General features: G+C 40.1%; 1 protein-coding gene across 1 annotated transcript in view; it reads left to right on the plus strand.

Annotated features, from left to right (window-relative positions):
- The first annotated feature begins 1,231 nt into the window (after nucleotides 1-1,231).
- Nucleotides 1,232-25,744, plus strand: part of pola1 (polymerase (DNA directed), alpha 1) — a 58,541-nt gene continuing 34,028 nt past the window's right edge. The window contains exons 1-27 of the mRNA XM_067577908.1: nucleotides 1,232-1,382; nucleotides 1,946-2,073; nucleotides 2,719-2,815; nucleotides 2,892-2,969; nucleotides 3,087-3,202; nucleotides 3,367-3,429; nucleotides 3,806-3,907; nucleotides 4,026-4,179; nucleotides 4,287-4,449; nucleotides 4,699-4,868; nucleotides 4,976-5,088; nucleotides 5,510-5,623; nucleotides 5,721-5,795; nucleotides 5,907-6,045; nucleotides 6,364-6,518; nucleotides 6,606-6,690; nucleotides 6,955-7,016; nucleotides 7,388-7,477; nucleotides 8,070-8,186; nucleotides 8,270-8,445; nucleotides 8,638-8,767; nucleotides 9,411-9,530; nucleotides 9,636-9,726; nucleotides 9,822-9,946; nucleotides 10,108-10,257; nucleotides 10,942-11,064; nucleotides 25,650-25,682. Of these exons, the coding sequence (XP_067434009.1) occupies nucleotides 1,343-1,382; nucleotides 1,946-2,073; nucleotides 2,719-2,815; nucleotides 2,892-2,969; nucleotides 3,087-3,202; nucleotides 3,367-3,429; nucleotides 3,806-3,907; nucleotides 4,026-4,179; nucleotides 4,287-4,449; nucleotides 4,699-4,868; nucleotides 4,976-5,088; nucleotides 5,510-5,623; nucleotides 5,721-5,795; nucleotides 5,907-6,045; nucleotides 6,364-6,518; nucleotides 6,606-6,690; nucleotides 6,955-7,016; nucleotides 7,388-7,477; nucleotides 8,070-8,186; nucleotides 8,270-8,445; nucleotides 8,638-8,767; nucleotides 9,411-9,530; nucleotides 9,636-9,726; nucleotides 9,822-9,946; nucleotides 10,108-10,257; nucleotides 10,942-11,064; nucleotides 25,650-25,682 (3,009 nt within the window). The 5' untranslated portion in view covers nucleotides 1,232-1,342. The remainder of the gene's footprint in view (nucleotides 1,383-1,945; nucleotides 2,074-2,718; nucleotides 2,816-2,891; nucleotides 2,970-3,086; nucleotides 3,203-3,366; nucleotides 3,430-3,805; nucleotides 3,908-4,025; nucleotides 4,180-4,286; nucleotides 4,450-4,698; nucleotides 4,869-4,975; nucleotides 5,089-5,509; nucleotides 5,624-5,720; nucleotides 5,796-5,906; nucleotides 6,046-6,363; nucleotides 6,519-6,605; nucleotides 6,691-6,954; nucleotides 7,017-7,387; nucleotides 7,478-8,069; nucleotides 8,187-8,269; nucleotides 8,446-8,637; nucleotides 8,768-9,410; nucleotides 9,531-9,635; nucleotides 9,727-9,821; nucleotides 9,947-10,107; nucleotides 10,258-10,941; nucleotides 11,065-25,649; nucleotides 25,683-25,744) is intronic.

Below are 25,744 nucleotides of genomic sequence, written 5' to 3' on the forward strand. Positions count from 1 at the left end.
ACGTCCTTTGTGTTTTCATTATTGGATGCACTGTAGTGTCTCTGTGGCCCCAATCTGGGACAGGATCTATTGTGCCCTCCAAAATCCCGCCTGGTCGCTATGGAAACCAGTTTCATCGGGATACACAGGCATACTTTGAAAAAGAGGCAGACTACTGGCCTAATCCTATAATCTGAGGATCCTAATTTGAGGTTATGGTTGTATGTTATTCCTCCTGGATTATAACAAAGTACAGACACCATGAAGTCACAATTTGGAGGCTCATACAACACTAGTCCATATTAGATTTAATTATTTTTTTCCAAAATTTTATTGTATTTGGCACATCTCTTACTATATGTAAGAGATGTATACTGTATTGTACTGTACTGTATGTAAGACATATATATATATACATATATATGTGTATATATATATATATATATATATATATGTGTGTGTGTGTGTGTGTGTGTGTGTGTGTGTGTGTGTGTGTGTGTATATATATATATATATATATATATATATACACACACACAGTGGTTGAAGAAGTATTCAGATCCTTTACTTAAGTAAAAGTAGAAATACTGTTACTCCATTATACTCCATTACAAGTAAAAACAATGAATTCAAAATGCTACTTAAGTAAAAGTACAGAAGTATTATTAGCAAAATGTACTTTAAGTATTAAAAGTAAAAGTACTCATTATGCAGACTGGCTTCTTTTAGGGTATTATTATAGTATATGATATTGTTTGTTTTTTTCGCTAAAAAATACATGCAAGAGCATTTTTAATGCTGTAGTTTATCAATGTGGAACCAGTTTACTGCATTATATTAGCATACCATATGTTTTTATAATGATGATAATAATAATAATAATACATTTTATTTACATAGCATCTTTCACACACCAATGCAGCTCAAAGTGCATAACAAATTAAACAATTTAAACAACAGTTAGAATATTAGAAAAATATTATTTTTATGTAAAATCTTCACCTGAAAAGTAACTGTAAAATTATAAAAGTACAATATTTCCCTCTGAAATGTAGAGCAGAAGTACAAAGTAGCATAAAATGGAAATACTCCACTAAAGTACAAGAAGTTTGTACTTGAGTTAATGCACTAAGTTACTTTCCACCACTGTATATGTAAAGTACTTCAGAGTAAACAGAGGTTACGTTGAACAACGCTGCCGACGTGCGGACAGATCGGGAAACAGCGCGTCATTTCATTGGCTTTCAGACTTGTGACATCACTTCCTGCATATGACTTTCCCCGGGAAGGTGATTTGGCGCGGACTGTCCTGTTGTTGTGTTTCTGTCAGGGAACAAACGATAAAGACAGAAAGTTAAAAGTTATGGCTCCGGTATCAAACCCAGACAAAGACATGGACGGTGGTGAGTTTGTGTTTTAGTCGTGTCGTTTGGTAGCTGACTTAAGCCGAAGAGCAAAAGTAAAGCGATAAGTGAAAGCTAGCTAACAGAGTAACGTTAGCTAGCGTGCACTATAATACTATAACTGAGAGCAGTTTTAAGCCATCATATGTGTCTGTAAGTGCGTCTATTAGCTAACAGTTTATCATGAGTCTAGCTTTAAAGCATGGGAGAGAAAAACACGTAAAGAGCAACTTAAACTGCGCTGCTATTGCTGTGTTTTTCTAATTTGATTTCGTAACTATCCAACTTGCTTTCTTTCCACGTATAAGATATATTTATGAACTAATCTCCGTATCTATCAGAAATAATAAGTAACAAAACATCTCAAACTAGTTAAAAACGTCTTCATGTTCATATACAGAAGTAGCAGGTGAGAGGAAAAGTAGCAACGCACTGCGCCTGCGCTCCTCACAAGTGCAAATGTGACATTAGTGGATGTTTGCTGAGACAAACAGCTGTCACGTCCCACACCTGCTACTGCGTCGTCATGTGGATGTATGTGTGTGTGTCTGTCTCTCTCTCAGATGATGGAGGGGATGCCTGTGGTCTGGCCAAGTCTCGCTCCAGACGGGAGAAGAGAGAGAAGGTGGGGAGGAAATCTGCTCTGGAGCAGCTCAAGAAAGCCAAGAAGGGGGAGAAGATAAAATATGAGGTAAGATAGACTTAAATGTCACTTCTGTGCATGCATGTCTACATTTTACCTTGCTTGACAATACAGATAACCGTACTATACCTCTCAGAGCATCATAACGTGATCTGTTAGGATCCACCTGCAAATTTGGGACTTTGGATCCACAAAGCAACTGCTCTACTCAACAAAATGTTCTTTAATTCCCACTGTGCTTGGAAGAAAGTTGTTGCAATAACATGAGTAGTGTATATTACAATTATATCAGACTTCATTGAACAACTGGACATCTCAAATGTTTTCCAGTAAGAAGGACAAGTTGAACTTTTATGAGATGTTCTCAGCAGGTAATAGTGCGTAAAGGTCTGATAATTATCCAGCAATGTAGAGCTGAATAATAATTAAATATTATCATTTATAAATGTTATGTTGTGATGATATGATATTGTGTTATGGTTTTGAGTCCAAGTAAATAGTATTTGAAAATGAAAAAAAGAAATTGTTACACGTGTGGTGAGTTTTGTCTTATGTGTAAGAGGTTACAGTGGAGCACACTTCATTGATCAATATTGAAAAATAATATTCTTAATAATTAATTTTGTTATTCATTTTAATCATATCGTCCAGCTCTTCATAGGCGATATTCAATCAATGTTTCATGCTTTCCAGGTGGAGGAGTTTACCAGTGTTTATGAGGAGGTGGATGAGGAGCAGTACTCGAAGATGGTGCGTGACAGACAAGAGGATGACTGGATTATCGATGATGGTGAGTTTCAGTCTCATGTGTCCACCGTAGCAGTGTGTGTGTAACGGGGAGGTCCTAATGTCTTTTGTTTTCTCAGATGGAACAGGATACGTGGAGGATGGACGAGAAATCTTTGACGATGATTTGGATGATGATGTAGTAGAAAAAAACAAAGGTAAACACCAATGCAGTATTGTGAGTGTGGGATGATGTCCAGTAAATGTTTTGTTTTGTTTTGTTTTTTTTGCAAGGATTGAACTGCTGTGTCAATAGTTTTAATTTGTGTTCGCAGGAAAAGCGGGAGCTAAGGGAAATGACTCGAAGAAAAATGTGAAAAAAGCTGTCGTAGCAAAGCCCAACAGCATTAAGAGCCTGTTCATGAACAGTAACGTCAAGAAGCCTGCTGAGGTGTGTTTTTGTTTGCATCATTGACCTGCTTGTATTGCACATTTCACCAAGTGGGAAACAGAAATCAAAGCAGAACTTGAAACAACAGATGCTTAATACTTTTTCTCACTCTTGCTCCTTTTTTGCTTGTGCATTGACCAAAAATATAATTTTGTCTCTTGCAGAAAGACGTGGACCTGTCCAAAGACGACCTATTAGGAGATATCTTACAGGACCTGCACTCTGAGGTTGGTACCATACCATCAAGGCAACGCAGAACATAATTGAAGACAATTTAGTGTCAACTAATGCATTTGACTTTCTCTGTAGAGCCACAATAATAACAGTATTGAGCTAGCTGTTTCCCACAATTAACCAAATGGTTCCTGCACATTGACATTTACATTGAGGCTTTTAGCTGATGTGTAATGAGCGAGCAGAAAAGGACAAAGTGTTGATTCAATAATTAAACCTGTGAACATCCAGTTATGTCACATTCTATGATAGTTTTGGCTGATTTCTTACACTGATAGAGATCTGTCCTTTCTTGTTTCTCCTCTCTTTATCCTTATCTGATATATTATCATATTTGCTTTTGAAATGCGTCTCGCTCTGTCCTCCCAGAAACCGAGTCTTCTGACTCCTCCACCAGTTGTCACTCTAAAGAAAAAGAAGTCTCTTGGATCACCCATGAATCCGTTCTCCATCAAACCTCAGATGCCGAAGGTAACTTGTCATCACAGTTTCCTACCATAGTCTTGAATAATTGTTAAATTAAATGGGGCCAATTTAAGCATTTTGAAATTAATTATGTAAATACTGTCCTTCACTTCTGGGATACCAGGAGACACCCTCAGCTACAGGGTTAAAGGCTAAAGTGATCCGGCCGCCGCCTCCTGACCCGACCCCTAGGCCATCAGCCCGCCCTCCTCCCTCTACACCTGCTCTTCCTGTGGAGAAGGAGAGAACAAAAGCAGAGGAGATAGATGAAGAGGAAGGTAATAAAGACATAAACAATTCTGAAATCTGTGCTATCCGTTGCTCTTTTCTCCCTTCTAGAAACACACAACTTTTATTTTAACTTTTGTGATAATGTGTCGCTCAGTGAATGATAATCTGGCGTTTGATGAGGTGGACTTCGATGAGCCGATGGAGGTCGGGCTTGAGGAGGAGAAGCCTGCAGTTAGAGAAGATGCTGAAGCTAAAGCAGCATCAGTGGCTGCAGTTAAAGTGGAGCCCAAATTGGAGCCTCAGGACCCTGTCCTCTTGTGAGTCTTTCATCTGCTCAAGTGTTTTATGCTACTTTTGGCTAAAATTTTACATGCTCTATATAGGAGTAGCAGAGTGACTGTTATGTTTACACCGTCTTTTCCCTCAGAGAAGTACTTGTGTTTGAAGCAGCATTTCTCTTAATTAGTTATTGAATATAAACCAGTTGTGCTCTTGTGTTGTAGCTTCACACTCTTTTTGTGATTTGAGAACATTTAGCGTTACTTTATGTCTCTGTCCTTTTCCAGATCCAGCAGGATCGGAAGCTCTTGGGGACAAGATGAGAGCGAAGTCAGTGAGGCTCCAGCAGATGTACAGGTCGACTCCAGCAAACTTCCGCTGGTGGAAGGGCCTGACGGGGAGCAGGTTTTCAGATTTTATTGGTTGGATGCATTTGAAGACCCGTATAACCAACCAGGTAAGGCAGATTCACACCTGGAGTGGGAAATATATTCTTTATTTGATGTCATAACCTGTTCAGATTCGTAGAGCACTCCCTGAAGCTTTAACCTAACTTCGGCCTAGGTGTGGTGTACCTGTTTGGAAAGGTGTGGATCGAGTCAGCCGAGTCTCACGTCAGCTGCTGTGTTTCCGTCAAGAACATTGAGCGGACCATGTACTTCCTGCCTCGTGAATATGTAAGTTCCCTGCTCCTTCATATGCCACTTTAAGCATTAGAGATTGAGTTTCTATATTTAGTGCAGACTTTCTATTATGAGCATGTCTAATTGGGTAGGAACACTCGCCTACTTCAGCCTCAATTAAGGTTCTTGGTCAGTTATCATCAATTTTCCAACGTAAAATCTTAACAGTTATATATTTGCTTGAATCTAAAGAGTAAGATTGTGATTCATTTGTGTAAGTCCATGTCATTACCATTTAAGTTACAGTACACAGTACATTCCCCCAGCCTTATCTATATAAATATATTGATAATAAACTTTAGGACAGCTTTAATCTGCTTACACTAGATGTGGCACCACATTTCTACAAGTCATTTTACCTGTCTCCTCTACGTGATTGAGAAATCCTGTGTTTTTACTGTGTTTCGATTAACAGAAAGTGAACCCCAAGACTGGGGAGGTGTCGGACACTCCTGTGGGAATGATGGATGTGTACCAGGAGTTCAATGAGCTCTCTGAGAAGTTCAAGATCATGAAGTTCAAGTCCAAGGTACCCACCCTAATTATGGATCGTAAAGCATCATTGTAATTTTCTGGGAAGTGGAAAATCTTATAAGTTTGTGACTGGTTTGCTCTTCTCACTGCAGAAAGTGGAGAGGAACTATGCCTTTGAAATACCTGATGTGCCTAGTCAATGCGAGTACCTGGAAGTCAGATATTCTGTGAGTGAACGCGCACATACACCCTTTCCAGATGGCTGGAAGAAATTATGAAATTATAGTTCTTTTTTGATGAAAACATATTAATCTCTTTGGTAAATAATATTTTTGCAGGCTGAGTTCCCTGCGCTGCCTTCTGACCTTAAGGGGGCGACCTTTTCCCACATTTTTGGAACCAACACCTCCAGTCTGGAGCACTTCCTCCTCAGCAGGAAGATTAAAGGGCCATGCTGGCTGGACATCAAGACACCACGTAAGGAGGATATCTAGATTTTTTTTTAAGCTATGTTTGTATAATTCTGCATTTACTTTTACTATATTTTCATAGGAGCAATTCTGCTTATAAGAAGAACAGATTATTTCAGGCTGCCATACTGAGAAACATTTTCTCTGAATTAAAAAATAAAAAACAGAACTCATGTTTGAGATGTTGGAGAAGATTCCTGACCTAATGTACCCACTGTGTGTGTGTGTGTGTGTGTGTGTGTGTGTGTGTGTGTGTGTGTGTGTGTGTGTGTGTGTGTGTGTGTGTGTGTGTGTGTGTGTGTGTGTGTGTGTGTGTGTGTGTTAGAGCTGATCAACCAGCCAGTCAGCTGGTGTAAGGTGGAGGCTATGGCCCTGAGGAGTGATCTGGTCACCGTGGTCAAAGACTTGTCACCTCCACCCATCACTGTCATGTCCATCAGCCTCAAGACTGTCCAGAACCCCAAGACGCATCAAAACGAGGTCAGAACACTTAGAGCTGCTCAAGTGACCAAATGTACTACTTGACATTTTTAAGTGTGTGAGCGAATCTTTGATTTTCCTCTGCAGATTGTTTCCCTGGCTGCACTTGTCCACTATCAGTTTCATATGGATAAAGCTCCACCTCAACCTCCCTACCAGAGCCATTTCTGCGGTGAGTTATTTCTGTATATGTTGTCTCATTTTGCATACATTCACTACAAATAAGATGTAAATATATGAGAATATATTCTATTCACACACATCAATATGTAAAGGACCTCAGTTTAACATTGAATAACCTTCAGCCATATTGCGGTTTGGCTGGATATTAGTCATATTGCTCAACACCTACTAACACCAGAAAAATAGACAGAATATTAAAGTCTGTAAAAATGGCAAATGTGTAGGAATATTTATTTTCTTTTTGTTTTTTCAGTGGTCAGTAAACCTACTGACTGTATCTTCCCGTACGACTTCAAAGATGTCGTGAAGAAGAAGGTGAGTAGGCCTCAGCTTGTTTCTACTCATTGTGTGTGTTCTTTTGTTGTTGTTTTTTTTGCACAGAAGCATGTCATCAACATTTGTTTTGATATTTTCAGAGAGATCAGTAATTTAGACATTTACAGAATTTTTACAAATGTTAAAGCAATAAGAAATTGTCAACCAGGGAAAGCAAATGACTATGATACATGTATAATGATACATTTTCAGTTATTTTATTCCACAGTACTTTACAGATTGGTAGTTTGGGATTATTTATACAAATAGTAGATTTTATTAGTGTTGATGCCGAGTATATTTCTGTAACATGACTTTTCTTCAGTGTATGTGACCAAAACATTGATGATGTGACTCCTTCCCTCTGTTAGAACGGAAGAGTGGAGATAGCTTCTACAGAGCGGACTTTGCTCGGCTTCTTCTTGGCTAAGATGCACAAGATTGATCCTGATGTGCTTGTGGTGAGTTTGAGTATTTGGAGAATTATTTCACAACTTTTCACATATTGAAATAAAGCTAGTAGACTTTTTTTTTCTCTCCATTGATGGTGGTGCATTTTTAATTAGAGCTGCAACAAATGATTATTTTTATTATCTGATGATTATTGATTGTCAGATAAATTCGTCGACTAATCATTGTGAAAATAGTGAAAATTGACAGTTATAATTTCTTGAAGCTCATGGTGACGTCTTCAAGTGTTTTGTTTTATCTGATCAAATGTCAAAAATCTAAAGATATTTAGTTTACTATCATGTATGACACGGACAAGCTTCCAATCCTCACATTTGAGGTTTGGTGTTTTTTGCTTTAAAAAAATGACTAAAATAATTATCCAATTATCAAAATATTTGCCAATCAATTTTCTGTTGCTCAACTAGATAATCAATCAACTAATTGTTGCAGCTCTATTTTAAATATTACTTATAAGTTGCCTGATTTTCTCCCAGCTTAATAGACTGTCTCAATGCTCAAAATATGAGCTGATAAGTCATTTATGTTTAATCAGGATAAAAACCATTAAATAAACCTCTTTGTCCTTGTCTGTTCCTTAAGGGTCACGACATCTTTGGTTTTGACCTGGAAGTGCTTCTCCAGCGCATCAATGTGTGCAAAGTTCCCCACTGGTCTAAGATGGGACGTCTCAGGAGGTCCAACATGCCCAAATTAGGGGTAAGAAGAACAAAAATCCCCTTAAGAGAAGTTCTTGTTTTGCTGTACAGTAGTGCTCATCACTAAAGATCATATCTTTGTAGGGTCGTAGTGCCTTTGCGGAGAAGAGCGCCACCTGTGGCCGTCTGGTGTGTGATGTAGAGATCTCAGCCAAGGAGCTGATTCGCTGCAAAAGTTACCACCTGACTGAACTGACTGCACAGGTGTTGAAGACGGAAAGAGTCACCATCCCTCAAGAAAATATCAAGAATCTATACAGGTGTGTGTATGTCTTTAATTTTTTAATATGCGGTCTGTTGATTATTGTGTAATCAGGATAGTGTTTCTGGAAAGAGACGTGTGTTTATGCATACACGCAGAGTTTTTGTGGGTTTTTTTTCTCTCTCACATACATCAGTGTGGAAAATAAATGTATGTGTATCCTAAAAATGTTTGAATGTTTGTGTGTCAGCGACTCTCCTCACCTGCTCTACCTGTTGGAGTTGACATGGACAGACGCCAAGCTTATCCTCCAGATGATGTGTGAGCTCAACGTGCTGCCGCTGGCCCTGCAGATCACCAACATCGCTGGCAATGTCATGGTAACTCACTACACCTTTACACTGATTAATCCATCACAGCAACAAAAATATACGTTAAATGTTACAGCACAACCATCGTCACTCATGTTGCTGAGCTGCAAATATAAATGCAAGTAATAATTGAAATTATAATTGTTTGAAATGCATCTACCTGAACTGATTCGGGAATGGGCTCTGGAGAAGCTGACTCTGAAAATCACTTTTTTTTTGCACTACTAATATTACTTGGAAAACTACAGACTATTTCAAAAACACATGACAAAAGCGCACAGGGATGGAAAATCGTTGAGGTTTTTAAATTCCAGCCTTTTACCTTTTCTCACTTGTTGTTCACTGAAAATTGAAGCCAGAAACAAAACAGTTTGCAGACAAAAGCAAGACTTTGTTCTCTGGTGAATGAAGAGAAAAATAAAGTGGAAAGAGACTTGAAGCTTTAAATCTTAAAAGTCTTTATCAAGGCTTAGAGCACAAAGTACAAACTAAAAGATGAAGATGACATTTTGCACTTTAGTTGGATTAGAACATAAAAATCCCGTCACCCCTGGGCCTTCTTTAAATCCTATGGTTCATGATGGTTTCCTTTTTGGTAACGTTATTTCTCCTCTGCTTCCATCACTGATGTCTTTCTGCTGCTTCTCTGCAGTCTCGTACTCTAATGGGCGGTCGCTCTGAGAGGAATGAGTTCCTGTTGCTTCACGCCTTCCATGACAAGAACTACATTGTCCCTGACAAACCCTCCTTCAAAAAGACCCAACTGGAGACGGTAAACACACACACACTGCTTCCTCTTTTTTTCTTTTTTTTTTTTTGTAATGTGCAGTCATGTCACAAATGTCTCCTGCTCTTTCTCTTTGTTGCTTTCTCCCAGGTTGAGGGAGAAGAAGATTTGGATGCAGGGAAAGGCAAGCGTAAGAAGAAGGCAGCCTATGCTGGAGGTCTGGTGCTGGATCCTAAAGTTGGTAAGTTGTGTTGTGAGTCTGAGGTTTTCTCTGTGTATCTTTATCTTTTTTCACATGTGTTCACGTTTCTATAACCTCCCTCCATCTCTCCGCAGGTTTCTACGACAAGTTTGTGCTGCTGCTCGACTTCAACAGCCTGTATCCGTCTATCATCCAAGAGTTCAACATCTGCTTCACCACCGTGCAGAGAGAGGCTCAAAACGCACGAAAGAAGAATGAGGTGTGTAGTGCATATGTTTACAACAAAATGATTCTTTAATAGTACATTTATTGGGTAACACTCACTCTCCTGGTACCCAGGTACAGAGGTGTGACGTAAACCCAAGTGGACTTTTTGTTTCCATAAAAAAAAAGTTCCAACTCTTGTTTCCATGGTAACAGGACGATGAGTCAGAAGAGATTCCCGAGATTCCAGATTCCGACCTGGATATGGGGATCCTGCCCAAGGAAATCAGGAAGCTGGTGGAGAGACGTAGACAAGTCAAACAGCTGATGAAACAGCAAGACATCAACCCGGACCTCTACCTGCAGGTACGCAGACACACTCGCTGATACAGAAACACACATATATCCACAGCCACATTGTGACACATGCTGTACATCAAAGTGTTTTTTTTATTTTTAATATTTTAGTTAGTATACACTCGCCTTTTAGTTTGTATTGAATGGTCATCTCTCACTTTTTCCTCCTTGATCCCAAAAATCTATCATAACATTGAGTCTATTAATGATGAGGCAGCTTAAAGTGATGCTTCACCCCAAATCTTTTGAGTATCAAACACTCACCCCTGTAGACTTGAAAGGAGGCTGTGATGTGTTGGTAGCTTGCTCATGTGACTGCGGTCAGTTTCACATAATTTTAGTCAGAATGGATTCCAGTGATGACAGGTTTTCACTGTGCAAATAAATATCTAAACATTCACAGATTAATCAATAAATATGGCCCTATATGGAACATGAGCATATCAGATCGACAGCAATTAGGCATCAGAAAGTTTATTATTTTGCCTTCTGCTCTTAGCTAAGAGATAAAATCATGCAAAAAGCTGTTCAGCAGGTGCATCGGTGCAGTCTTACAGAAACATTTTCATCTGTCAGAGACTATACGTGATTTATCAGATCTACCTGACCCTGGATTATTATGGGGAATTTAAACTCTGAGACTGATAAAAGCTTTTATCTGTTTGGCCTTATTTGAGTCTGTTTGTTCCTCAGTATGATATCCGTCAGAAGGCTCTGAAGCTGACTGCTAACAGTATGTACGGCTGCCTGGGATTCAGCTACAGCCGCTTCTACGCCAAACCGCTGGCTGCCCTCGTCACACACAAGGGTAGAGAGGTGAGTCCAGTCCACATACTGTACACACATATTAATGACTCTGAAGCTTTTATGGATATCAGAAGGATTAGCTGTCACATTTTTGATCCCAATATACTGAACTAAAAAGCGCTTCTTGTCGGAAGGCTAAATCTGTAAAGACGCACACAGAGCAGGTAGGTAAGGCATGCAAAGACGGAAGTAAAACAGTTCTTTCCTCACAGTCCTTTTGTGATTAATTTATGTTACCTGTGCTGACAGAGACGTACAGTACAAATACAAATGCTTCCATTTTCATCCACAAGAGGCCACTGCTACATCAAATTCCACATTTCACACCACTCCTTCCTCTATCCTCTTTTCTTTCTCACTTTTTCTTCATCTCATGTCCCACATTTGTCACTCTTTCTTTTTGTAAATTAATTTCTCTCTCGCCCTGTACCCTCTCATACATACGATTATTCCTTCAAGTTCATTTTGTCCGAATAACCGTGCCGTTTTAGCGTCTGTGATATCAATAGCCTTGTGTAAGTATTTCCTAGTAACAAAATGCCAAAGGCGCACACATGAAACTCACACTCTCCTCATGTCAAGTGTGATTGTGTAATGACTTCTTTCAACACACACAAATGGAACAACATGGGCATGCACGCTCAATAAATTGGTGCAGAGAGGCATGTGTGCTGCGTGACATAAACGGCTAAATCTGGTATTGTAACCAAACACCACACACAGACTCTCTCCCACCATGTCAGTGGTAGTACTCATGTTCATTTAATGAGCTCTAACAGTACACATCCTCAGCAGAGACGTCGGGCTTTGCCTCAGGGGAGTCCTTCATTAAGATCCCCTTACACACGCATTGTGTTCCCTAATAGAGGGCAGGGCAGTAACTCAGTGTGCGTGTTTGTTATTTTGTCAGGCCGTTTGTGCCTCCAGTCATGCTCGTTGTTCAGCTGACAGAGCTACATTGTAAAAAGTGCACATTTGATTCGCTGGTACAGGTGGGTGTTTCTCTCCCTCCAGACTCGCTGCTTGTATCTTTGTCAGCAGCCGGAGGCGGATGGGTTAATTACATTTTACCTACTTGCTTTATTCAATACAGGAAGCCAAGAAGTAGGCTACATTTGCGTTGTGATATTTTGACATTGTTACATTTGTTGTGCAGGTGTGTTAAGCTGAATATTTAAAATGGTAAATTCAAGTCTTTATTCCGACTTTTAAGAGCTTTAAATAATCACCACTAAATGAAGTTAAGTCAACATCTGTTCACTGATTTTACATGTAGGTAGAGTTGTAAAAAAAATTCTTATTACATTTTTCTGTTTTTTGTAAACCATTAACAACTGTCCACCTACGCACACTGTTGTCTTTTCATCCCTGCGTCAATCAAAAATCCCCTTATATCTGAGGAATCCAACATATAGGAAGTCAGTAACTGCCCTCGCAGCATTCCCTCAGAAAACAAATTGAAACTGTCTTTTTAAAGCTTCAACAAAAAAATAAAAAAAAAACAAAATGTCTCGGATATCTCCTTGCAGCATAATCAAAATGTTAGTTGCCATATTATCACACTGTAGCTTTGCCTCATTATTTCCCTAACTGACAGCACTGTTTACATTATACACTGTTAAGCAAAGTACTCTGCTGCAGGGTGCACACAGAGCATCATCAGTGAGGGAAAGCAAGGAGACTATAAAATGTTTTTTTTTCTCTTTATATTTGCAGTTGTTTGGCCTCTAATAGAATTACGCCATATGACCCTTCAGCTTGAAACAGTCACATAAAGATTGATATGTATACACTGTTGCATGTAGTAAAATGTAAAACAATTAATTACAAATGATAAAAAACAAATGATGAAACAAATGAATGAAGTGCATCTTGGATCTGACAAAAAAGGTGCTCCTGATGCCTGGGTGAGTAGTCGGTGTCCAAAAAATCAAGGCATACTGCTTCATCAAGGTACAAAAGTGAAAAAGCCTTTATTATTGTGTCTACATAATAAAAACTTGACCAATGTATAGCAACAATCATCAAGCTTTATTAACACACGTGAGTCACATCCGGCTTCCTCATTACACCTGTACTCAATAAATTAACACTGTGTCGCAGATCACAATGAAGAAAATACATGAAAAAAGACTGTGTCATAGATAAAAGTAGTGAATAAATGGTAAATACCAGATATACCATCCACCCCAAAAAAGTAAACAAACAAATGAATAAATGTAACAAAAAATATATACTATAAAATATCATATTTATAGTTATTTCTTTATCATTTTATATACAGTGGGGTCCAAAAGTCTGAGGCCATTAGTCTAGATATTTGTATTTTGATTTGTATTCTAATGTAATACTATTTTTTTCATTACAAATGATTAAGGCTGAGTTTTAAAAATTGATTTGTAATTCAAATCGATCTTAATGTAAATTTTACAATATAGATTCATAAAATTCCGGATCAATCTTTTGATATATACGTTTTCCTGTGAATTGTAAATCTGAAATGAATCCAGACATCTGCCTGTAGGCTTGGCGGTGCCTTCAGTGGAGCGGCTCCTGCCATGAGATCTTGTTGCGCTGTTTACATTACAGTAGATATTTTTAAGCCACTTTATTTACACTGGCTGCCTTGTGGTTCGATTTTAAAATCTAAAGCTGTTGTTTATACACTGCACTAAAGAAAGAACTTATCTGGTCATTCAATACTCACTGACTGTGGAGTTCATAGAGTTGCACTATATCGTGTTGCCAACTGTCGTATGTTCATGTTAAATAAAAAATACAATAATGTAACTGCTGCGGGATCAATTCTTAATGTAAATATTATTATTTTTAATAATGCAACAGGTTGAGGGTTCCTTGTACAATTTACAGCATTAGTTCTCTGAGAATCTCTTTCATATCCAAGCAAAAGTGGTATTTTAACAAAATATCCCCAACCAAATCAATATCAAATCAGGACCTGTGAATTGGAATCAAATCGGTTTGGATTTACCGAATCGATACCCAGCTCTACAAATGATAATATCAGCTTAACAATTTAAATGAAAAGTAGAATTTTTGAAAAATGTACATGAATTTCAGAATATCTATATAGTATTTTCTATAGTAATATCTACAGTATTTGGTATGTACCCCTTTTTCGTTAATGACAGCATGCAATTGAACTGGCATGGACTCCACAAGTTTGTGCAAAACCTGATGACCCGCGTTATCCCAGCAGGATTTTACAATGTTCCAAAAAGCTTCTTGTGATGTCACAGAATACTCACAGAAAGTGCCCCCATAAAAGTTCAGTGGGGTTGAGGTCAAGTGACTGTGGAGGGAAGTCTATGACAGTCAGGACTCCTTGGTCTTCTTTGGTCTTCAAGTAGTTCTTGCAAAGATTTGAGATGTGTTTGGGGTCATTATCCTGCTGCAGTATTAATCCTTCTCCACAAACATACAAACCAGAGGGTACAGCATGTCTCTGAACAATGGAGTGGTACTTCTCCTTGATCAGGGTCTAGTCAGTTGGGTGCAGGTGTTCAACTCCAGAGTAGGCAAAACACCCCCAGACTGGAATATTCCCACCACCATGTTTCACTGTGGGTTTGACTCACTGCAGTATCATTCTTTCTCCTGTTCGTCCTCTTACATACACCCTTCTGTTACTGCCATAAATCTTGTTGAAAAGTTGGATTCATCAGTAAATAGGAATTTTTCCCAGTGATCCACTGTGAAATGCTGGTATTTCTCAGCCCACCCCAAGTGTTTGGCCTTGTTTCCCCTCCTGAAAAGTGGTTTAGACACTGCTACACGTCCTTTGAGACCACTACAAGACAGCCTTCTTTTGACAGTACTTGTGCTGATTGGAGTCTTGTGTTCTTTTATTAAGCAAATTCTATGTCTGTGATGAAGTTGCTTTGCTATCTCTCAGGAAACTAAGCTTGATGCATTGATCTTCTAGTGGTGTGGTCACTTTTGGTCTGCCTGATCGTGCTTTGGATAAAACTGATCCAGTTTCTGCAAAGCGTTCTAAGAGTTCCATGCACTGCCCTCGTAGAAACCTTTAGTCTAGCCATTGATGCTCAGAAAGCCCCTCTTTTCTTAGAATAACAATATGGCTTCTGACACTTTCACTTAGTTCCGATGCCAGGTTTCCCACTATCAAAATGCTTCTTAGTAAGCAATGATCTGCTGGAAACTTGAGGCACAGCCAGATTTATAACAGGTGAACACTGGCTGCAAGTAGAGTTACTTCAACAAGCCTCTGATGAATAGATCTAACCTACCTGAGCGTCATCTGAACACTTCAATGGAAGTGATATAACTCAAGGAAATCTGACCTTTTTTTTTTTACAAAGGACTTAAGTCGGTCAATGCCACAAATTTGCTTAAATTTTATTGCTGACCTAAAAATAGTGCAGAATATTAAATATTTCTTATTTATTTTACATGTCATAACTTCTTGTTCTTTTAAAATGTTTCTGAATTATCAAACTTTCTGATTATTTCCAGGTTTACATTAGAATATTAGAGATTTTCAGACTTTTGGACCCCACTGTATATGTTTTTATTATTTAATTTTTAGCTTTTGGACCTTGATGAATCAGTGTGCCTTGACTCTTTGGAGAATTCATTCCTCTTTTTATGGACAGTCAATTATAAACGTTGCAGTTTGTATATACAAATGTGTACCTATCAAAATATCAATTATTTTGTTGACGTATATTCTCATAAAGCTATTCTTGAAGCTGAAGGCGTGCTTTGCCTCCTCCTGCTTTTCTCAGCCTTCTTAAGTTACCCAATGTGCTGGTTGGACAGTAAATAAATTGGATTGTGTTTTATTGGGACTTTACTGCATTAGTACATTGCATACAGCGCAGAGCGATATGACAGATTGAAGAGACGTACATCAAAAGGTCATCAGTCAGATCTGATCCCGCAGCGTGCTGAGTACATAGCATGGACCCAAACTCGCTGAGGTAGCAGGAGATCCCACTTCGCACGATGTTAGTGTTTTGTTTACTTTGTATCTATGATCCTAGACGGACATCTATTTATACTGTAGGTTGGGGAGAGCATGGCATCGTCGCAAGGGAGTCCCATCGTAAACATGACATGTTGAGGATAATTTCATGGTCTCTAAAATCTTTAATCTCCCATTTGTTAAAAAAACTGTTCAAATTTTTAAATAAACATCAAGTTAATTATCTAATATATCTCAAATATTTGTTGCCCAGTTGGTCAAACTAGTCTTTTACCCAACAAAATCAGTTACGCACTACTATTTAAAGCAGTATTCAGACATGATAGGTCATTCCAGCAAATTTAAATGTGAAAGGGCTGTAACGGCTTATGATCGTACCGAGAATCAAACCCCGTTCTGCAGTTACACGCAGCTCTGAGCTCATTTTGTGATTAGCTGGACTGACAAAACCAAAGTAAAGCCAGTTAATATAAAACCACAGGCAGCGCTCCCCGTGTATGAGCCATCACACTGGCCCGGGCAAAGCAGCGGAGGGAAATTTGTTTCGGGAACAAAATGAAGCGGTATTATTGAATTTATATGGAGCCCTAAAGTTAAATGACCGTAAGCCAAGTAGTTCTTGGTAGTTTCCGACTGCAGTGAGCCAGAAAGGCCAGCTGGCATTTATAGAAGGGTTTCTAGTGTATTTGTGGGTATTGCCGATTGCGCCCCCGCCCCCATTTTAATCGTCACATTTGCACTCTACTTTCATATCATGATTTAGGAGGCTTTTTATTTTTATAATTGTAACATGTACACCGACCACTACTCTGTCCGCAGTGTAAATCCGCTCACCCGCCCCTCGGCGCGTTCCCTTCATCTGTTTGGATGAGTGTCCGGGTGAATGTGCATGTGTTCTGTGTATTTATTGATTGGCTTAGCTCTCATCTTTCTCTCACTCTCGTTTTAAATTGAGGCCTAACCCCCCCTCCCCCCCCCTCCCCGCGGCAGGACGGGTCAGGCCGGGGGCCACAGTGGTTTCTCAGCCCAGGGAGGGTTCAGATGAGGGGGGCTTAGAAGGGGATGACAGACCCTTGGCTGTGGCTCTTCTGATCAGATTTGCCAAGTTAAGAGGGGAAAGCCCCCACTTAGCTCCCCTCCTGACTCTTGTGTGTCAGTGTCTTGAGTCTTATATCTATCTGCATGTATGCGTTCACGTCATGTGTCTGTATGTGTGCGTGTTAATACCCATCTGTGTGTGCACAAGTGCTACTGGCCGAACTCTGCCCTTTGTCGGGGGACCATTTGTTGTGGCCCTACTCTGTCCTGGTATGTGTGGGTATTAAGGGGGTGGGGGGTGATGGGTATTAAGAGGAAGGTGAAGGTTTAGGATTACACAGCCGAGGGTCCACCACAGATTGATGTCCCCCTCAACCCCTCAGCGTTATTTTGGGTTCTTTTGTATGTTCGCCAGAGAACAGTTGGGTGCAGAGAAACCGATATATGAAACACAGACATTGACAACATGTAGACAACAGCATGTTGTTATAATAGAACGATAAATGGATTTGTCATGCCAGGAAGACTTTTATTGTCTACCAGCCAGTGGCTGGTGGATCCCTGACTTCATCTGACAGTTTTACCTGAAAAACAAAGAGAAATAAAGAGATCACTTACAGGAAAAACTCTCCAGCATTTGGCTGGTTGCTGGTGTTAATTTCCTATCGTGGTGTTTATGTTACTGGTCATTGCCGATAGAGAAGTGTCTGAACAGTCAAGGGCACAAAAGCTGCTTTGTGTCGAGCGAGGTTCATCTTTATCTGTGGTGTCTTTAAATGTAAGTAAGCAGTTGTTTTCTTTTGGTTCATTAGTTTCTTAGACTTTTGGTCACTGGTTTTTTAAAAGAAACACATAAAACTTGTCTTGTCTCTGAGCACAAACTGAATATGTGTGTGTGTTTGCATGTCTATGTCCTCCTTAATCGAGTGATGTTAACAACACAGACTGTTGGAAGCCGCTGATTGTTGCGGAACGCAGATTGGTTCGACCTTTGACCCTTTTGCCAGCAAATCTGACAACCATTAGCAGGTGTGTGTGTCTCTGGATGGAGGATGACTCCTGAAAGCCATTCTGCTGTAATTGAGTCTCTGTCCTTGTGTTTAAAAACAGCCTGACAGGAGCTCGTAGTTGACATTATTGGATGGCATGCGGAGCGAAGGATAGAAGCAAGCTTGGGTAACAGAGCCGAGGGTGTGGAGAGGTCAGAGTTTGGTTTAGGTTAAACCTCTGTACGTACGTGTGTGAGGGTGTGTGTGTTTGTAATGAAGTCTAAGTAAATATTGTTGCCCCTGGTGTCCCTCGTTCAGGTTCTGTATCATTCCTCTCGTCTCAAGAATCACAAATCATTTCCCCGAATTAGACACAGGAATACCTAAACCTTCCCATCATGTCTCGTCTGTATGTGCGTCTGTCAGACTATGTGCTGTGATGGTGTGTGAGTAAATACTGCTGCCCCCATTTCTTTCATTCAGGGTCTCAATCACTGCTGCTGTCTCGGAATCACAGGGGTCGTTTTTACATTTCCCCGAATTAGATGTAAGAATACATAAGCCTGCCTGCACTGGTGTGAGTGACTGTGTGTGTCCGCACATGCATGTATGCATGCTTGTGTCTAGGGAAACAAGGGCCGTATGTTTCCATGGTCCTCTTGTCCCCTTAAAGAGCTGGCTTTACTCCTGATAGAAGTGGAATTAACAAATAGTCACATGGGAGCTGCGCTGCTATTTTGGCTGCATTAGCTCGTCTGTGAGGGCTGACGGTGGACAGGACACGATTTCAGAATCCAAACTGTGACTTTAGTAACATCTACTAATGAGGCCATGTGAGACCGGGTTAATGGCAGGGATTAGAATTGATAATGGATTGATCGGACATCTGGTGTCTTTATCAGGGTCACTGATGGAGTTGTAAATGAGAGGATAATTAGTAAATGGTTTTAACTGGTTTGGCAAGTAATGATACATATGTTCAGTTCCATTAAAACTTTTTTATTTAGAAACTTTCTTGATTTATGACCTAATAAACTTAATCTTCCAATCTTCTTTACTGCATTGTTGGGATGGTAAAACATCAGCAAAATGACATGTAATGTACTTTTACATACCAATTTCTCAATAATTTGCAACTGGTTAAGTGCTATATTGACTTTAGGATAGTTAGAAAGTTGTAAACAACATAACTTGAATGAATTGACTGTTAATGAATTAGAATAGACTGTAGGTGGCGTAAAATATAATCATGTAAATGATTGTGTGCAGATTAAAGCTGCAACTATTTGTCGATTACTTGAGGGATGAATCGCCTATATCAACTATTTTGGTAATTGATTGTTTTGAGTCATTCTTTAAGAAAAAATGCCAAAATTGTCTGGTTCCAGATTCTTAAATACAAATATTTTCCGGTTTAGTCTTCTAGGAAATATAAGTTGGATATCTTTGGGTTGTGGACAGTTCGTAGGGACAAAACAACATTTGAGGCAGTCATCTTGGGCTTTGGGAAACAGTGATCAACATTTTTTCACCGTTTTCTGACACTATAGACCAAACAACAAATAGATTAATTGAGAGAATAATCGACAAATGAATTGATAATGAAAATAATTGTTAGTTGCAGCTCTAAAGCTGATGTTCGATGACAAAGGTCATTTCATCTTTACGAACCATGAGACGTCTGTTATGTTAAACGCCACATCTTAACGAGCCACACTGATGATCCACACATGAAACATTGCTTATTTGCCTGACAACATTTCAAAGATTCATTGGTGTCTACTTTGACCGCGCCAGAGGTAATTCACTGACACACCGGGATGTGTCCTTTCCAGCTATTAAAGTACCTCATTTTTAATTGACTGAACAGCGGGAGGATTGTTGTCATTGTCGAGTTATTTTCGATGAACGCCGGCGTTTGTGGTCTCAGCCGGTTGTATTAAATCAGACACAGCTTTACAACAGATTGACCCTCCCAGCAGCAGACATGAGAACACAGCTATGGCATCTGCCAGGACAGGTGTGTGTGTGTGTGTGTGTGTGTGTGTGTGTGTGTGTGTGTGTGTGTGTGTGTGTGTGTGTGTGTGTGCGTACATGCATTCTTGCATGCAAGTGAAATCATTTTAGTGAAAGAAGGATTTTCATTCTCAGTGGGTGTGTGTAGAGTTGTGTGTATATGAAAGCTCACACTAGCAGAAGAGAGACTATAAATCTTTTATGCATCTTTGTGTGTGAGATTGTGTTAGTGAAAGAGGGGGTCTTTTGTGTTTGTGCGCGTTTGTGCACGCATACACATGCGATTTGTGTATGTGTTGTACGTTCAACACCCCCCAGCTTTGACAGTGGTGTGTTCCTCCACAGGTGCTATTTCAGTCGGCCGACTGTCATCCCAAAATGCTTTTCAGCTGAGTGCTTTTCAAAACAATCGTCACTGGTGCCCCAGGCTCTTTTTACAAGGGCCCTCTGAGGTTTAACGTGCCGCCTCTGATCTGCTGATCAGCAGAGTGGTGTATGCTGTGTGTGTGTGTGTGTGTGTGTGTGTGTGTAGAGGGGTTCAAAACAGGAGATTGAGGGGTCCTTTGAATCTATTATCCATTCATCACTCAACCAAGCAGGTCAATTAAGACCAATATTCTTATTTAAAATGACAACCTGGCAAAAGACAAAAGATGTTTTGGAGAAGCGGCTGGGGGAGTGGATTGAAATAAAGAATACATGAGAGCAACATGACAACAAGTCACACAAATCTCTAATAGATGGGGCCAACAAATAACTGAACAGCTGGGAGAAGGCGGATATCACAACAAGGCTGAGCCACTCATCAATTAGCATGACAGGGTGCAATAACGCACAGCTAATGGGTACAGCTCATGCGCAGGCACACAGGTGCACGTGCAAAAAAAATAAGACATTTTTAAAGGCATGAAATTAAAGGGAATTGCAAGCTGTGAAAAGTCAAGTCAGACAAGTGCTGATTTTACAGTGGAAAATTAGAACTGGGTATTAAAATGTGTAGATGGTATTATGTTAAATGGCTTTGTAAACGTGCTGAACTTTTTCCCCAGTTAACTTCTATTCTGAAGATTTTGATCAATGTTTAATTTTTGAGTGTTTTTTATTAATCTGTGGTCAACTGAACTAGTTGTTATTCATCATGGTTGGATTCTTTAGTCCTCCTGAGTCACTTCACAGCAGGCTTTAGTGTTACAGACTCCAGTAGCACCACTTTAACAAAACTACATCTTTTGCTAACGTCGGAAGGGGCAGGTGCTCTGAAGCCAGCGTCCTCAGGTCTCAAGGCAGGTTGTCAGGCTCATTTTTTTTTATTTTTTTAAAAAACAGAAAATAGAACAGGAAACTGTCACCTGTATGCTGTGTAAGACTGATTTGAAATACTTTAGTACTCCACAGCACTTGCTTTTACTTTTATCAGGTCCAAAACTGTCTGGAACAAGTGCAGCTTCTGACTGCAGTTTCATAGAAACCGACATCTACAAATTGCAGTTTTTATTTTTAAAAATGCGGTCAGCACTTTTTAAACTTTAAACTGCAGTTTTAGCAGCAAGTGTTAATGTTATATGATTTAGAGGACATCCTGTACAGTTTGCATCTAATTCTGTGCCGATTTAATGTATTAAAGTTAAACCTAAAGTTGATTTGGTCAGAATTGGTCAGTGTCTGTACCCAGTCATACTAACTCAAGAGTTTAGTAGTGTGTGGTTGGAGGATGAGCAATCAGAGCAAACATCCTTCTGTTTTCATTCAAACTTGCCACTCATGGCTTTAAGTAGGTGCAGAGACTCCCAAATTCAGGTGTATTAATATGCACATTGTCTAAGCTTAAAGATGGTGTTAAAGCTTTAAAGATAGTAGCAGTAGTTGGTGACAGCGAATGTGTGTGTGTGCATACAGTAGAGTAAATTCTGCTTTATGCATACATGCATATGACGAGGCATGCCTTCTTATTTGACATTTGAACTCTGTTGACCCCTCACAGCCGAAAGAATGCAAACCGACACCTGAACTCTCACCTATATTTTGGCCTGAAAGTGAAGGATGAGTTCGAATGGGGATTATGATGTGAAAAATTCAGAGTTTTCTCTTCACAAAGCTCCCGTCCTGATCCTTTAGTCTGCGGGAGCACTTGTCAGTGAGCTACTCAATTACTGTCCAGTCTAATTACACTGTATTAACACAGAGGAGCAGAGAAGTGAAAGAGGCAGGAACATAAGAAAATTGGGTGATGGTTTCCAGTCTGAGAAAAATGGGAAAAATAGTCATTTTCAGTTTTTCATTTTAACAGATGGTATACATTTACAGAGTAGAAAAAAAAACAGGAAAAGTAAGACGAGCAGGGAAGATGAAAATGGAGAATTGACTTTGGGCCGGGCAATATGACCAAAAAAAATCAAATCTAGATTCCGCCCCCAAGCGAGATGCTTCAACTAAGTAGAGCATGAACATTACAGCACCTTAATAATCTTAAAAATCATTTTCATAGAGCAGAGAAGTCCACACACTAATTAATCTGCTCCTTATGTTTGTGTTTTCAACAAGACTTCAGTCTAATCGCTGGCTAGCTAGCATTAGCTACCTGGCTACATGGCGGGGACTGACTGAATAAAGCAGAATCCGCACTCTTCTCCGTCGACGGCCGTGGTGACAAGAGATAGTTCCTCATGAACAAATACAAACCAAGAGCTGAGTTCAGTGTGCAGTCTTTCTTTTTTTCCCCCTCTCATAGATGCACAGATAACTCTGAGATCCAGCTAGCCGCCTTGAGTCTGGAGATACCTGGAATCACAACAGTCCTTTAAACTGTCCGCACCTGTAACCATTCACATCACAGTTTACACACTTTATGGGACTATCATGAGAATTACACACTATAGGAATAAGATTAGGTAACATGAGTCCTCTGTTGAGCTTTTTCAGTTGTTTGCCTCTGCCTGTATGAGTGGCATGCACGGTGGTGACTAGTGTAGTCATCAGAGAGAAGACATACACACCCTCTTGTACCCCCCGGGGCTATGTGTTTGCATTGGTCTATATAGTATGTGTGTGTCGGTATGCGCACGCACACACACACACACACCATCAGTTGCACACATTCCAGCGTCATGGTCAAACGACTTGTCTTTCACACAGTTCATTCCTTAAAGCAGTCTGTCCTGCTGGAACTGACAGCATATGGAAAACCTGTCTAAATGAGTCCACACATCAATTACATCAACGCATTCTCACCTCGCTCGCCTCCTCCCCTCGCCTCACTTTGCTTTCTCTCTCCATCTCTGTCTTTCCCACATCTCTCTATTCATCACTTCTCTGCCCTTTCCTACCGGCTATTCTCTGCTCATTCCAGCCCTCACTTCTGTCTCTGTCCTCTTACGGCGCTTCTCTTTTGCTCTTTTATCACGGCAAACAGTGTTACAGGACAGTGACGTTGAGCTTATATACAGACTAGACTTTAAAGTTTTCTTTGTCAAGTCGACTGGGAACAACTTAACAAAACTGAGCTGGGGAGGGAGGTTTGTGATCTCATTGTGCCACCAATGACCTGTCGTATGCATATGCATCAATCCATAGCTTGAGTCACAGGAGCTGCAGTGTATCTTGGTAGTGATCAGATTGAAAACAGCACTTCATGAAGTGTAAAGGGCTACACTGGTGTCCACATGTTGCTTAGGGTACCAGTGAGAGGTTGAAATACGATCCAGAAAGGCCGTTTGAATAATAAATCTACGGGCTTGGATGCTCATCAGACGCCAAAACACTGCACAGCAGTTATGTAGTGCAACTTTCAAAAGTTATGACAATGATTTTATCTTCTGTTGCAACGATTGCTTGTAGAATTATCTTTTGCATGTTATGAGGTAATCTTACAGGAATGTATGTATTTGATTGGCCAACACAGTGTCGTATTGCATTGGGGAGGCAAAAGTTGCATTTTTGTTTTTTTGTTTTTTTTTTTTGTTGAATGTCAGAAAACCGAGAAAGCAGCAAATTACATTTGTGAGACTTGAGTCCGCAAAAGTTTTTATGCTTGGAAAAATGACTCAAATGATTAATTTATTACCAAAATAGTATTTTCCTGTCGATCAACTAATCCAACCAGCAGTTGTTTAGAGACCTAGGAACATCCTGTTCACTATCTGTGCCCACATTTTCCCACCATGACATTTACTGCATATTTGTGACCTTTATGTTCGCAGCCTGCGTCTATAGTCATTCTTAGATGTAATAATTGATACAATAGAAGGACAACAGCTTCCATTTTTCATTGTCAAACATGTTTTAAAACATGGAATTTTGATGTGATGCAGATTAAATGAACATCTGCTTTTGGCTCAGTTCTTACGCCTTAATATGTATCTCATCACAATGACTGTTTCCACAGCTTTTTTTGTGTGTGCTGTACACTGACAAAAAGGGACTGTGTTTCCCATTTTAACTCAGAAGAAACAAGTATTTTCATTTATGACTTTAAGGCCATAAATATGGCATAATTCTCTGATTTTAGAGGTATGGAAAATGGCTCAGAAATGATTGTATTTTTAGTGAAAGATCATGACAGTAGAGTTAGTTTGGCTCTGAAGGTTTCTTTACCTGTATACTCAACCTGAGACTTATTCTATCTTCCTGTTTACTTCCCTTTCTCCTAAACTAGCAGGAGACAGGCTAGTCATTTTGTGTGCATAAAAGCTTGGCAGCACAATTTAGTGTGTGCGTGCTTAGGCCAAGATGTGTGTGTGTGTGTGTGATTGTGTGTGTTTGTGGCGAGACCTTGACCTTGACTGCAGTCCCTAATGGAGGAGGCTGTTCTGTGAGTGACTCAAACTCCCCCCGCTCTACAGTGGTATGTAGCAGCCCATAAAGCATGCTTAAGTCCCACTCTGGTTTCAGGGAGTGGAACGCCCCTCCCCATCCCGCCGCAGCCCGACCCCGCCCCTTTCACACTCTGAAATAGCCACGTCCTTGTCCCCACACGCAGCACAGTGTGAGTCGGGGTCTGTATATATGCGGCAGCGGTTGATTGAGGAGCAGATTGCTGGTGACAGGTCACACCGCGTTCCGTCCCTCCGACCCCCCAGATTAACGACCCGGAGCCCCCCCCTCCCCTACCATCGAGCCCTCCCCTCCTCTGGGCCCCCACCTGTTAGGATCCCTCTGCTGCTCAGATCTCCCTCTCTTACACACACACACACACACACACACACACACACACAGTGAACAACCTGCGTTAACAGAATTCTCTTATTTGTCCGTCACTCACTCTGCGGGTGATAAAGGCCATTACGAGTCATTAAGGTGTGTGTGTGTGCGCTTGTGTGTGTGTGTGTGTCGCCCAGCTAGGATGTGTGTGTGTGGGTTGAAAAGACGCCTGTCACAGCACGCTCTCATAATTGCCCTCTTAGCCAATTATCCCCCATTTAAAAGCAAGTCACCTGCTCTGCTCTCATGTCCACACAAATGCATTCACACACACCACACACAACAGAATAAATAACATAGAAACTTAATATTTAATCATTGTTTGTTCTTGAGTGATGTGTTTGTTTACTGCGCTGTAATGCTTTCTGTCCGCTCTCTTCCTTCAGATTCTCATGCACACAAAAGACATGGTCCAGAAGGTGGGTCATTAACGAGCTTTTGATTGTTCTGGTCCTTAATTTAATATAAAATATAAATCTTG

This window comes from Thunnus thynnus, chromosome 21, assembly GCF_963924715.1.
Source record: "Thunnus thynnus chromosome 21, fThuThy2.1, whole genome shotgun sequence".
Lineage (NCBI taxonomy): Eukaryota > Metazoa > Chordata > Actinopteri > Scombriformes > Scombridae > Thunnus > Thunnus thynnus.